Here is a 14,555-nt window from a genome sequence, read left to right on the forward strand (position 1 = left end):
ATGGAGGAGCTGAGCTCTGAGCATCTCACTGGGTCTGTGTCAGGCTGAGTCAGCAGTCGGTTTATTGAGAAGCCATGTGTGCTAAGCCCTGTACTAACCCATTTTCTTTGAATGATGTTGCATCTTCCTTTTCCTACAGGGAACATGGTAGAATGGTGCTTACCTCAAGATATTGACCTCGAAGGTGTTGAGTTCAAATCTATGGCCAGTGGGTCCCATAAAATCCAATCTGATTTCATGTAAGTACTTCTGAACTGGAGTCTTCTTCGTACCATTCCCCCCATCTCCACACTTTCCCCAAAGCAGAAGGGCTCTTATTAGGAGGTCTTCATGTGCTGCGTGTAAATGCCTTGAAAATACATGGATAGTTTTGTGTTGACATCATTTTTCTAGCGAGATGTCTAGCTTTCATCAGGTTCTCAATGGGCTTCATGACCTACAAATCTTAAGAATCCCTACCTGTAGAGGTTCTCTCACTTTCTCAGAAATTACGTGGACCTCACCTGAGGTTTGGTTTTAATGAAAGTGCACAGTTTCAGCCCCGTGTGAGTTAACTGAGGACATCTATGTGTTCAACCTTGAAATACCAGCTTTAAGTCAGGCCATGTTTTTAGTCCTGTGTAGTGGCGCATTCAGAGAGTTTTGTGAGAAGGAACAATGGAAAGACCTTAAGGGTAATGAAGTGGCTTTAATCTCCTCATGGGGCTGAGTTCATGACTGATACAAGTGTGAGAAAGAGGAGAAAATAAAACGGCAGCTCACTGAAAAATATCAGAGCCTCAGGAAGTAAGGGAAGAATCAGCGCAGTTTATGCTACAAAAGAGAGTCCTAGTTCCAGAGGAGCCTGAAGAGGAATGTTGGTTCTGCTTCTCCCGTCCAAGTCATTAGTTGTGGTGCAGGAGAGAAGAGATGTGTCCCATGATCGCGGGCAGCTGAGCAGCAGACTTGCCAGGGACCAACTCCCGGCTCCAGCCAGGGGACCCTTGGCAAGTTCTGTAACCTCTTCAAGCCTTGCTCGTCTCGTCAGTGAGGTCAAGTGGCTTGGCCTACTCGTTTCTTTGAGGCTGAGCTTTGTCATTGACAGCCCCGGACACAGTTCATTTGTTTTGTTTAGGATCGCATCTCAAAATTCCTCTCGGATCTTGAGCCACGCTATGTATTTGGTCTCTTCTAGCTATTTCCGAAAGGGGCCCTTCTTCGGCCTGGCCTGCTTTGCCAACATGCCAGTGGAGAGCGAGCTGGAACGTGGCGCGCGGATGAAGTCTGTGGGCATCCTCTCTCCCTCCTACACGCTGCTTTACCGCTACATGCACTTCTTGGAGAACCAGGTTCGGTACGTGGCTTCCGTACATGTGCAGGGAGGCAGCAGGATCCACCAGCTGGTGCATATGGCACGAGCCCTCGGAGATAGCACTTGCGTGCCAGAGCAGCAGATGTCTTTCCAAGAACATCCATGGTGATGTTTCACGCCTCGGGTAGTGTCCTTTCATTTCAGCCAACGTCCTGCATGATGAGTCTTCACTCTATAATGAAAGCCGGGGTATATTCTGCCTTCCGTTTGGATTTAATACTGCCATCACTTTTTTAAATTAAGTCATTTGTTGACAGGTACATGATCTTTGTTTATTCAAAGCCACAATAGTTACCTCCTCGCCCCAAGTTGGCAAAGAAATCCTAAACTTTTAAAAAGCCTACTCTTTTTATTATTGGGATTCTTACTATGATTGGGAAAATAGGAAGAGAACTTAAAAAAAAATTTTTTTTTTGGTAGAGACAGGCTCTTACTATATTGCCCAGGCTGGTCTTGAACTCCTGGAGTCAAGTGATCCTCCTGCCTCAGCCCGCCAAAGAGCTGGGATTATAGGCGTGAGCCAAGTTGCCTGGGATAGGAAGAGAATTTTTAACAGAAGCAGCAAAACTATTAGTTCCTTTACATTTTTTTCATCATGTAAGTAACCTAATTACATTTCAGATTTTGAGGGGAAAATTTATCCCTAATCCCTGAAGCACTGAAAAAATGTTACCACTTCTTTTCTGTGTATGTGTGTACGTTTAAAATACATATTTGAGTGTATACAATATATATATTCTTTTATAGTCTATACTTTTAAAATTTATCACTATTTAAACATTTTTATGCAACATAATTGTGATCTTCAGCTTTGAAAGTGTGAACTTTGTTGTTTGTTGGAAAAACATGTTTATTATTTAAAAATTTATATGAAAGTACAAAGGATTTTTAAAAATCCTCTCAAATAGTAACACTCACAGATATCCATTGACAATATTCCATGAATGTGATTGTAGAATATAAATATCTTTACAAAAATAGGATTAATATTTTATAGATTTAATTTTCTCAAATAGCAGACTGTTAATGACATATTAAACATAATTTTACTTATAACTTCAAGTAAATATTTTTTCACAGTAACATATACTAGACATTGAAATATTCCTCCAAAATTAAGAAAAATTATGAAAAATGTGACAATATGTGACAAAATGTAACAATTGTTTACTGAGAAACAATATATAAACATTAAAATTGATCAGGAATGGTGGCTTACGCCTGTAATCCCAGCACTTTAGGAGGACAAGGAGGATCAATTTAGGAGGATCAGTTGAAGCCAGGAATTCAAGACCAGCCTGGGCAACAAAGCAAGATTCCAACTCTACAAAAACAAAAAAAATTACCCAGGCATGGTGGTGTGCACCTGTAGTCCTAGCGACTTAGGAGGCTGAGGTGAGACGATGGCTTGAGCCCAGAAGTTCTGAGCTATGATTGCGCCATTGCACTGCAGCCTGAGTAACAGAGCAAGACCCTGTCTAAAACATACAAGTAAATAAAAAAATAAAATGCTTGAATGGTTGCATTTTACCATCACTTACTTTTCTTTCTTTGAAAGGATCTTGCATGATCAATACTGTTGGCCTGTTCCCTTATCCTCAGCTGGTTGTACAGTTCTTGAATGCTTTCTTCTTCCCCTCAGGATGCTATAGATATTGTTCTACTTTTATCTGAAATTAGTCATTTTGGAGAATTTTCTCCATCCAGATACTTATAGAGTTTATCTTTGTCTGTGCTGTTTCTGAAATTGCCAAATGTTTTGTTTTGTTGTTTGTTTTTGTTTTTGTTTTTTGAGACGGAGTCTCGCTCTGTCACCCAGGCTGGATTGCAGTGGTATGATCTTGGCTCACTGCAACCTCTGCCTCCTGGGTGCAAGTGATTCTCCTGCCTCAGCCCCCTGAGTAGCTGGGACTACAGGGGCCCTCCACCATGCCTGGCTATTTTTTTTTTTTTTTTTTTTTTTTTTTTGAGGCGGAGTCTCGCTCTGTTGCCCGGACTGGAGTGCAGTGGCGGATCTCAGCTCACTGCAAGCTCCGCCTCCCGGGTTCCCGCCATTCTCCTGCCTCAGCCTCCCGAGTAGCTGGGACTACAGGCGCCCGCCATCTCGCCCGGCTAGTTTTTGTATTTTTAGTAGAGACGGGGTTTCACCCTGTTAGCCAGGATGGTCTCAATCTCCTGACCTCGTGATCCGCCCGTCTTGGCCTCCCAAAGTGCTGGGATTACAGGCTTGAGCCACCGCGCCCGGCCCAAGTAAATATTTTTTCACAGTAACATATACTAGACATTGAAATATTCCTCCAAAATTAAGAAAAATTATGAAAAATGTGACAATATGTGACAAAATGTAACAATTGTTTACTGAGAAACAATATATAAACATTAAAATTGATCAGGAATGGTGGCTTACGCCTGTAATCCCAGCACTTTAGGAGGACAAGGAGGATCAATTTAGGAGGATCAGTTGAAGCCAGGAATTCAAGACCAGCCTGGGCAACAAAGCAAGATTCCAACTCTACAAAAACAAAAAAAATTACCCAGGCATGGTGGTGTGCACCTGTAGTCCTAGCGACTTAGGAGGCTGAAGTGAGACGATGGCTTGAGCCCAGAAGTTCTGAGCTATGATTGCGCCATTGCACTGCAGCCTGAGTAACAGAGCAAGACCCTGTCTAAAACATACAAGTAAATAAAAAAATAAAATGCTTGAATGGTTGCATTTTACCATCACTTACTTTTCTTTCTTTGAAAGGATCTTGCATGATCAATACTGTTGGCCTGTTCCCTTTATCCTCAGCTGGTTGTACAGTTCTTGAATGCTTTCTTCTTCCCCTCAGGATGCTATAGATATTGTTCTACTTTTATCTGAAATTAGTCATTTTGGAGAATTTTCTCCATCCAGATACTTATAGAGTTTATCTTTGTCTGTGCTGTTTCTGAAATTGCCAAATGTTTTGTTTTGTTGTTTTTGTTTTTGTTTTTTGAGACGGAGTCTCGCTCTGTCACCCAGGCTGGATTGCAGTGGTATGATCTTGGCTCACTGCAACCTCTGCCTCCTGGGTGCAAGTGATTCTCCTGCCTCAGCCCCCTGAGTAGCTGGGACTACAGGGGCCCTCCACCATGCCTGGCTAATTTTTTTTTTTTTTTAAGTAGAGACGGGATTTCATCATGTTGATCAGGCTGATCTCGAACTCCTGACCTCGTGATCCGCCCGCCTCGGCCTCCCAAAGCTCTGAGATTACAGGTGTGAGCCACCGTGCCCGGCCTGAACTTGCCAAATGTTTATTAGTTCATATCAGAATGTTCTGGGATAGTTTGTCCCCTTTGCTCAATAGATAGGTCTTTTATTTTTAATTTTAGGAACTTTTTCTTCTGTAATAAAATATTTAACTTTTGCGTTCTGGTTTGTCCTTCTCCAGGAATGCCTGTCGTGCATATTATTTTCTCCCGCATTGTCTTCTATGTTTGTCATTTCGATGATTCTTTTAATAGCTCTTTATTGCTGGAGCTGTCCCATACATTTACTTGGTTATTCTCTGTGGCTGAACATGCAGCATGTTTCTACTAACTGTTTGTTTATTTTTTTTAGCTGCTCCTCTACCTTTTGGAGCTGTGGAAAATACATTTGCACATATATCTTTTTCTGTATTCAAAATATTTCCTCAGTTTTTTCTTTTTTGTCTCAGAAGTAATATTATGAAGTTCTAAAAAAGACCACTTTATTGGGATTTTGACACTTTTAAAACAATATTATTCCTTTTAAAAAGCTAATTTTCCAAGTAGGCAATACAGTCTCATGGTTCAAAATCCAAAGATTTTAAGGTGTTATTTTATTAGTTAGGGTCCTGGCTAAAAGGCAAGAACAGAGGCCCAAAATTACTATGGCTCGATTAAGATAAAAGATTATTGCTCATGTCATAGCATAGAGGTAGGTAGGTGGTCAAGTTAGGTAGCCTGCTCTGTTCCATACAATTGTTCAGGGACCCATATTCATCTCTTGTTATTCTACCATATCCTAAGAATGGTTTTGTATTGCAAGGTGCTCTTTCCCAAATGTTGAAAGCTGCTCACTGCTATTATGTTTGCATTTCAGCTCATAGGGAAGAGGGAAAGACTAGAATTTACATATCTCACTTCTCATATTCCATTGTCAAGTTCTCAATCACAGAGACACACCCAACAGCAAAGCAGACTGGGAAGCATCACTACTAGGTGGGTGACCCTGTGACCAGTTAGAACTCTGGGGCATTGGTTACAGACAGGAAGAAGGGAAGGCTTGACTTTGAGAAAAGGTCAACAGCTTCTGCCTCAGTTTGCCCCTCTGGCCACTCCGGTGTCCATATGTACTCTTCTTCCCACTTGTAAAAGCCATTCCTCCCACCCCAAAGGAGACATCATAGAGTCTCATTCAGTTCATACTCCCAGTCTAAAATCTAGGATTTCTCTGTGGTGTGCAGTAGTTCTTTACATTATAAAATAATAGACAAGTCCCTCTAGTCCCTACCTCCCAAATGCAATAAAGGAGGTAAGGTAGGAAGCACAATACAAACTCCTGTTTGGAAAAGGGAAGAATGAGAAATATGGATGGTCACTAGTTCATAACAGTGAAATTCTGCTGAGCAGGAATTGCAGAGTCAGTATGCTGTTGGTTCAACTTTGGTTCTGTTGTGTAGAATCACCTGTCCATTTTCCTCCATGGTACTTGGCTTTGTCTTCTAGAAGATTCTTTCTTCATTTTCCTCCATAACCACATCTGCAGTGGGCATTGGAGAACATGCCCTTCTTGAGGCTGTATAGCTTTAGAACACTTTTCCTGCTGGTATAGATTTGGAGGTCAAGAAGTCATAGGCTTTTATAAGCCAAGCATGTGACAATACATGTCCCTCAAAAACTAAATTGACTTCTGGTTTGCTTCCAGTCAGTTCCAGGTAAAAGTATCCATGGCCAAAGATCTTCTTTGGGTCATGGATTTTAATTAGCAGACTGAATTACAGTTACTGGCTTTTCTTTTTGGCCCATCCCTTTCTCCCTCATTTTCATAATGACTTCCTTGAGGTGATTCCCTAAATCTGATCTTTGTAAATAAGCGGACTCCCTTGTCTGCCCAAGAATACTAAACTGCAGACGTTCATAGATGCCCTGAGAGAGACTCCTGTCTCCTGCTTTTGGGGTACAGTAGCATTGACTTTTCCAGCCCTATGGGGTCCCAAATTGTTGAAATCTCAATAGATTTATATTGCCAAATTTAGAACACATGACCCTTAGTAGGCTGTATTTTATTCCATTTTTCCTTGCAAACCAGCCAGTTCTTCCTTGTTTTTATCTTACTCTTGTAGTAGCTCACTAAAAGCATACAAGGGGCAGTCAGCACACACCAGCATTCTGTTTCCAACTGCTTCCCCTTAAAGCTACAAATTCAGAGGACACAGGGTCTAAAGTTATTGAAGTTTTAGCAGATGTTTTGCTACAAGTGTAACAAGGGTTGCCAGCTTTCTAGTCTGCAATATCTATTTTCTCACCACCCTCCCCTTCCAGCAACAAAGCCAGTGTCTCCATATGGTTTTTGATACTGTAGTAACTCATTTCCAGGTATCATTTTTGGCTTTTAGAGTATAGGCTACGTTGCTATAATGAAGAAGAGACCCCCAATACCGTGACACAGTAAAATAGAATTATAGCTTTTCCAGCATGGCAGTCATAGTAGTTCATTGTAGGTCGGTGGTTCTGTTCCACTGGTCATTCTTGGACCCGAGTCATTCAGTCTTACAGTATGTCATTTTCTAGAGTGTTGTCTTACCACATGGTAGAAGCTGTCTGCCCATTACATTGTCATTTTCCAGCCTATAGGAAGAGGGAAAGACCTTGGCTCCATGGAATGTGAGCAGAGGTGGTATGTTCAACTTCCGGGATCTGGAACTTCTGGGATCTGGAAGTTGAACACACCACCTCTGCTCACATTCCATTGACCAGTTCTTGGTTACTAGGCACACATAAGTAGCAAGGGAATCTGGGAAATGTGGTCTTTAGCTGGGCATCCATGTGTCCATCTAAAATTTGGAAGGTTCTGTTACTAAAAGAAGAAGAGTGTGGCAGACTACCACTCACATAAAGTGAAAAATCTTCACCCAGTTCCCATATCCGTCCAAATCTCGGTAATCATAATTCATTTCTCATGTATTATCTGTGTGTGTGTGTGTGTGTGTATACAAATACAAACGTATATTCATACTGTCTCCCTTTTCTTGCAAAAGATAGCATGTTATTCGTGTTGTTTTGCACCTAGCCTTTTTCATTCAACAGTATGAAAGATCTCATCAGTACGTTGAGTTTCTTCCTTGTTTTCAGCTGTGTCATATGCCTTGTATAGAATAATAGCATTTATCAAGTTCATTATTGATAGACATTTGGTTGTTTCCAGTCCATTTCCTGCTACAAATGATGCTGCATTGAATATCATGCATTTCACACGTGAGGGGTATATTTGTATATTACATTTTCCGAAATGAAATTGATAGCTTAAAGGATATATGTATATATCATCTTAATAGAGCCTGTCAAATTGCTTCCCATAGAGGTTGTGCCATTTGCTTGCCCAGTAGTAATACAAGAGAATGTCTGTTTCATCACAACATTGCCAATACAGAAATGAAAGTTTGAGAGTTTGGACATTCTAACCTGATGGATAAAATAACCGTACATCAGTATAGTTTTAATTTTTATTTTTCTTATAAGTGAGGTTGAGCACCTTTATATATGTTTGAGTCATTTGTATTTCTTTTTCTGTGAACCATTTCTAGCCTTTGCTACATTTTGTTGTTTAGCTTTTCTTAATTTTTTTTTTTTTTTTTGAGATGGAGTTTGGCTCTCGTTGCCCAGACTGGAGTGCAATGGTATGATCTCGGCTCACTGCAACCTCCGCCTCCCGGGTTCAAGCGATTCTCCTGCCTCCGCCTCCCGAGTAGCTGGGATTACAGGCATGTGCCACCACGCCTGGCAAATTCTGTATTTTTAGTAGAGATGGGGTTTCTCCATGTTGGTCAGGGTGGTCTCTTAACTCCCAGCCTCATGTGATCTACCCATCTCGGCCTCCCAAAGTGCTGGGATTACAGGCATGAACCACCGTGCCCGGCCTTTTCTTATTAATTTCTAGGAGTTTGTATGATAGGGAAATTTTTTCTTTGTTATATAAATTGAAAACTTACATAACACTTTATCATTTGTCTTTTAACATTACCTTCTTGTCATATAGGTGTTTTTCTTTGAATTCATTCGTCTTTTTATGGCTTCTAGATTTTGAGTCATAGCTAGAAAGGTTTTACGGCTTGGTGATTAAAGACGGCTATAGGTAACAGAAGAGACTTGTATGACAGTATGAGGAAAAGAAGGAAGCACAGTTAGATAAGCTCAGGTCTAGGTTAGGATAATACTTGAATATGGCAGCCGCTTTTACATGAATTCACCAGTCTTCATTTCTGCAGCACTTAATCTGTGTTTTGTATTTCTTCTGACTTCTGATGTTCCAAACCTATTTTTGCCCTCAGTATCTCTAAAGAGTCTTTTAACGATTATTTCTTGTGAATCAGAAGATATCGGAGAACTATTTCATAATTTTAAAAATTAAATTAGAAAAGGCAAGAGGGACTGTTATTGAATAAACGGGCCTATGACTCATAACCACATTTTACCTTGCTCAGATCTCGATCCAAACCAACTGTGAAATAGCGTTTGGGGGACAGTGGCTATATTTTGAATGTGGACTGGATATTTATATTAAGGCATTATTATTGTTAGGTGAGATAATGGCATGGCGATTATGTGTTAGTTATTTAAACAGATTTTATCAGTTAGAGATGCCTTACAAATCATTTATCAACAAAATATTATGAGGTGGGATTTTCTTTAAGACATTCTAGGAAAAAAGTGGTGATGGTAGGGTATAGGATATAGGTATAACCATATGGATCAAATATTATTGAAGCTAGATGATAAATACATCCGGAGGTGGAGGTTGCAGTGAGCTGAGATCGCACCACTGCACTCCAGCCTGGGCAACAGAGCGAGACTCTGTCTTCAAAAGGGAAAGAAAAAAAAAAAGGATTATTGAGGTCATTCAGTATGTAAATTTTGTAACTTGGTAAATTAACCTTTCCAGTGTATCATGAATTATAGTCCTCAATATTATTGTGGTTTCACAGCATTTCAGTATATAGATACATCACAATTTATTTAACTGTTTCACTGTTATTGGGGTTTTAGGGTGTTCCTTATTTTTTTCACCACCGTGCACATCAGCATCCTTATGAGTAAATGACTGTTCACATCTAGAAATAGTTCTTTAGGCCACAATCCGAGAAGGGGAATCATTGGATCAGAGGATATATACAATGTACAATTTAATACAAGCTGTAAGTTACGCTTCATAAGGTGGTGCCATTGTATCCCTGCACCAGCAGTAGAAAATGGGGGTGCTTATTTTTCTGCATTTGCAAAGCCAGGAACTAGGAGGCCATTTGTTCAGACAGATACATACATACACACACACACACATATACACATACGTAAATACACACACACACACACACACACACACACACATATATATATTTTGAGACAGTCTTGCTCTGCCACCCAGGCTGGATGCAGTGGTGTGATCTTGGTTCACTGAAACCTTCACCTCCTGGGTTCAAGCAATTCTTGTGCCTCAACTCCCCAGTAGCTGGGATTTTTAGTAGAGACAGGTTTCACCATGTTGGCCAGGCTGGTCTGGAACTTCCGGCCCCAAGCGATCCGCCCACCTCACCCTCCCAAAGTGCTGGGATTATAGGCATGAGCCACCATGCCCGGCCTGTTCAGACCAATAATTAACACACCAGAGTGATGAAGTGTAATTGTCGCACGAAGGCATCTCTGATTCTGATTGTGGATGAATTATTGCCGGTGTGGTAGGGACAGGCAGGTCAGTATCATTGGGCATCTGCATGGCCACATATGGCTGTGTTTTATCAGTGAAGGGGCTGTGGGCTTAAGGAGAATCCCAGTGTCTCTGGCCCAGCAGCCTATGGCTTCAGATTAATAATACATATTGAGGTTGTTCTCTAGTTTTTACAGTGTCACGGCTCTTGGATGGTTTCCATAGGTGGTTTGGCATACATTTCAGTGTGGTGGTTTCTCAATTTCTGCATTCTTGTAGGTAAGTTCACCAGGAAGGGCTCCTTTGACATCATCTTTGAAAACTAACTTATCCAGCACTCTGAGTCTTGTTTCAGTACTTTTCGGTCTTTCTTGATACTGTGGTTTGACAGTCTTGTTTGTTGCAAAATCTGTAGTGTGTTTAAATTTTAAGGCTTTCATACAACAGTTGCTTAACATTCATCCAGGAACTGCCAATTTATGTTTGTGTCTATGTTCAGATTCCATATTATTGCCTTGTTCGGTCCCATCAGTCAGTAATATCTGAGGCAAAGGACAGAATCCTCATATTAGTTCGTTGTCTAAAGGACTCTAATTTTTGTACCGAACTTTTCTTTAGAATCGTGATTCAAGTATACAGTTTAATGTAGTCAAACAGAAAAGGCAATTGAGCAGCAAATCAGCAAACAATAAACCTAGAAAATGAAAAAATATTACCTTGACACAGCCCCCTTTAACACAGAAAATATAGTAGGATTAAAAATATAATGAAATGATTCTCAGTATTTTTAGGGAAATTTGATCCTAATGAAATACCTTTGAATGAAAAAATATAAATTACCCCTGACACAGCCCCCTTTAACACAGAAAAATATAGTATTAAAATATAATAAAATATTCTCAGTGTTCTTTTTAGGGAAATTCCATCCTAATAAAAACACCTTTGAACATAATTGCCTTTGTGTGATTTTTCTGTGAATCAAACTTTGATCAGTTTGACCAACTTCCCTAAAAAGTCTCTGAAATTGCCATCTTCTCAGAATAGTCAGACACAGCTTAGACCATGGGTTTCCTGTCTAGCTCATGAACATTTGTAAAAGTGAGCTACATGATATAAGCACCCTCCTCCCAACTAGTTATTGGTTATAGGAGGACTACCTCCTTGTCAAAACTTAAAATGCATAGAAGCCCTGAAATTGGAGCTATCATCCATCTTATATTAGTAATCATTTTATGAATATAGTGATGATTTTTTTTCCTTTTCAAAATATAAATTTGAAGGTCTGTTGTCATCACTTTGACATAAGAGCTGTAAGTCACTCTGGAGTGGAGATGGTTGGAGAATGGAAGGCTATAGTTGGTTGATGAAATCCTGACTCTGAACAGTTTGTGTCATAGTTTGGGGTGAGCCACTGTGGCAGTTTGCAGAGGCAGTGTGGCAGCGGGGAATGCCTATTTTTAATCACCGCTGTTCCAGGGCCAACCATAATTAGGGATGTTTCCCTTGCTCAGTGAAGCCGTATTTTGCTTTTTTGTTCATTGATTGATGGAAATTGTAGGACACTGAGAAAATAACGATGGGCTAAGAGGGTTTTGGTGCCTTTTATTCCTCCCTCAATTAGGGCTTTTCCGGGCCTGCATAACAAAGTGCCCAAAACTGGGTGGCTTAAAACAGCAGAAACAGCAGAAACATACTGTCTCACAGTTCTAGAGGCTGGAAGTCCAAAGTCAAGGTCTCAGCAGTGTGAGTTCCCTTTGGGGCTATGAGGGAGAATCCGTTCCAGGCCTCTCCCCTAGCTGCTGGTGGACGCTGGCAATCTTTGGGGTTCCTTGGCTTGTAGATGCATCATCCCAGTCTCTTGTCTTCATGTTCACCCACTGTTTGCTGTGTGTGTGTGTGTCTCTGTGTCCAAAAGTCCCCTTTCTATAAGGACAGCATTCATACTGGACCAGGGCCGGCTCCAGTAACTTCATTTTAACTTGATTACCTATGTAAAGATGCTATCCAAATAAGTTCCCATTCTGAGTGAGGTGCTGGGGCCCCATCTTTTTTGTGGGGACAAAATTCAACCTATAACACCCCCATTAAACATAGTGACAAACAGTCCTCACAGTGCTCCTGAGCTCCACTGGGGGGCAGGATTCTCCACTGTCCAAATGGCCCAGGGTGCTGCTTTCTGGGGTCTGGGGTCTGGGGTCAGCCAGCAGGGCCAGCCACAGCCAGGCTCTGCGACCCGAGCCAGTGGGGCGGGCAGAGAAGAGATTCTGATGCTTTTTATTTCTTTATTATTATACTTAATGCAGAAATTATGAGCCCTGGTGATATCCAATAATAATTGTTTTCTCTTATTTGAGACATTGGGGGTAAGCTTCTCCGTATTCTTCCATAACAACAAAGCAAGCAGGCAAGCGTGAGTTCTCTAAACAAAGAGCGGCTTTAAGCAGGGAATTTTAGGCTTCCAAGCTGGCCCTTCACACAGGAAGCAGCCATTCTCTGGGAAGTGGCACCCAGTCTCCAGCGTACCTTGCTCAAGAACAATAGACATTAGTCATAGTCTGTTAATTCTGTCTGTTTCCCATGAGAAAAAGAATGTGTTCCATGGTGCTGTCAGGGAGTTTCAGGCCCATGTTTGAACTTTTCCTAAGGATCTTCTGTAGCATCAAAGGAGGTGACCTGAGCAGCCTCCAAATGGGGATTTTTGGAGTATGTCAGGGCCTTTGCCCCTGAGCGTTACAGCCCTTGATGTGGGTGGGGGGTAGGAGTGGTAGCAGAGCTATGACCAGGGCTGTTCTCACTCTGTGTGTGTGTGTGTGTGTGTGCGCGCGTGCGTGCATGCATGCATGCATGCATGTATGCATGTGTGTGTTTTTCCGCAGGCACCAGCTGGAGATGCCAGGACATTACTCTCATCTGGCCGCCTTCTATGAGGACAAAAAGGGGGTGCTCCATGCTGGTCCCGGCAGAGGCAGCAGCCTGCCCCCTGTCTACTGGCTGCCTTCCATCCACCGATACATGTACCCTGAGATGAAGGTGAGGTTGGCCCTCCTTTTCTTACGCGATACTGGATCTGTATCTGGGAATACTAGGTGTTGATTAATTTTTTTTTTTTTTTTGCTCTTTTTTTTTTTTTTTTTTTTAATTATACTTTAAGTTCTAGGGTACATGTGCATGACGTTTATATCATGTATAACTCCCCAATGCAATCCCTCCCTCCTCCCCCCTCCCCATGATAGGCCCTAGTGTGTGATGTTCCCCTTCCCGAGTCCAAGTGATCTCATTGTTCAGTTCCCACCTATGAGTGAGAACATGCAGTGTTTGGTTTCTCTTCTTGTGATAGTTTGCTAAGAATGATGGTTTCCAGCTGCATCCATGTCCCTACAAAGGACGCAAACTCATCCTTTTTGATGGCTGCATAGTATTCCATGGTGTATATGTGCCACATTTTCTTAATCCAGTCTGTCACAGATGGACATTTGGGTTGATTCCAAGTCTTTGCTATTGTGAATAGTGCCGCAATAAACATACGTGTGCATGTGTCTTTGTAGTAGAGTAATTTATAATCCTTTGGGTATATACCCAGTAGTGGGATGGCTGGGTCGTATGGTACATCTAGTTCTAGATCCTTGAGGAATCGCCATACTGTTTTCCATAATGGTTGAACTAGTTTACAATCCCACCAACAGTGTAAAAGTGTTCCTATTTCTCCACATCCTCTCCAACACCTGTTGTTTCCTGACTTCTTAATGATTGCCATTCTAACTGGTGTGAGATGGTATCTCATTGTGGTTTTGATTTGCATTTCTCTGATGGCGAGTGATGATGAGCATTTTTTCATGTGTCTGTTGGCAGTATGGATGTTTTCTTTTGAGAAATGTCTGTTCATATCCTTTCCCCACTTTTTGATGGGATTGTTTGTTTTTTTCTTGTATATTTGTTTGAGTTCTTTGTAGATTCTGGATATTAGCCCTTTGTCAGATGAGTAGGTTGCAAAAATTTTCTCCCATTCTGTAGGTTGCCTGTTCACTCTGATGGTAGTTTCTTTAGCTGTGCAAAAGCTCTTTAGTTTAATTAGATCCCATGTGTCAATTTTTGCTTTTGCTGCCGTTGCTTTTGGTGTTTTAGACATGAAGTCCTTGCCCATGCCTATGTCCTGAATGGTACTACCTAGATTTTCTTCTAGGGTTTTTATGGTATTAGGTCTAACATTTAAGTCTCTAATCCATCTTGAATTAATTTTCGTATAAGGGGTAAGGAAAGGATCCAGTTTCAGCTTTCTACTTATGGTTAGCCAATTTTCCC

General features: G+C 41.2%; 1 protein-coding gene across 1 annotated transcript in view; it reads left to right on the forward strand.

The window, feature by feature from the left end:
• DENND11 (DENN domain containing 11) overlaps positions 1 to 14,555 on the forward strand; it is a 46,975-nt gene that overhangs the window by 15,820 nt on the left and 16,600 nt on the right. Inside the window, exons 2-4 of the mRNA XM_033193971.1 lie at positions 140 to 239; positions 1,175 to 1,333; positions 13,133 to 13,286. Of these exons, the coding sequence (XP_033049862.1) occupies positions 140 to 239; positions 1,175 to 1,333; positions 13,133 to 13,286 (413 nt within the window). The remainder of the gene's footprint in view (positions 1 to 139; positions 240 to 1,174; positions 1,334 to 13,132; positions 13,287 to 14,555) is intronic.

This window comes from Trachypithecus francoisi, unplaced genomic scaffold (genome assembly GCF_009764315.1).
Source record: "Trachypithecus francoisi isolate TF-2019V2 unplaced genomic scaffold, Tfra_2.0 Lachesis_group4, whole genome shotgun sequence".
NCBI classification, from domain to species: Eukaryota; Metazoa; Chordata; class Mammalia; order Primates; family Cercopithecidae; genus Trachypithecus; species Trachypithecus francoisi.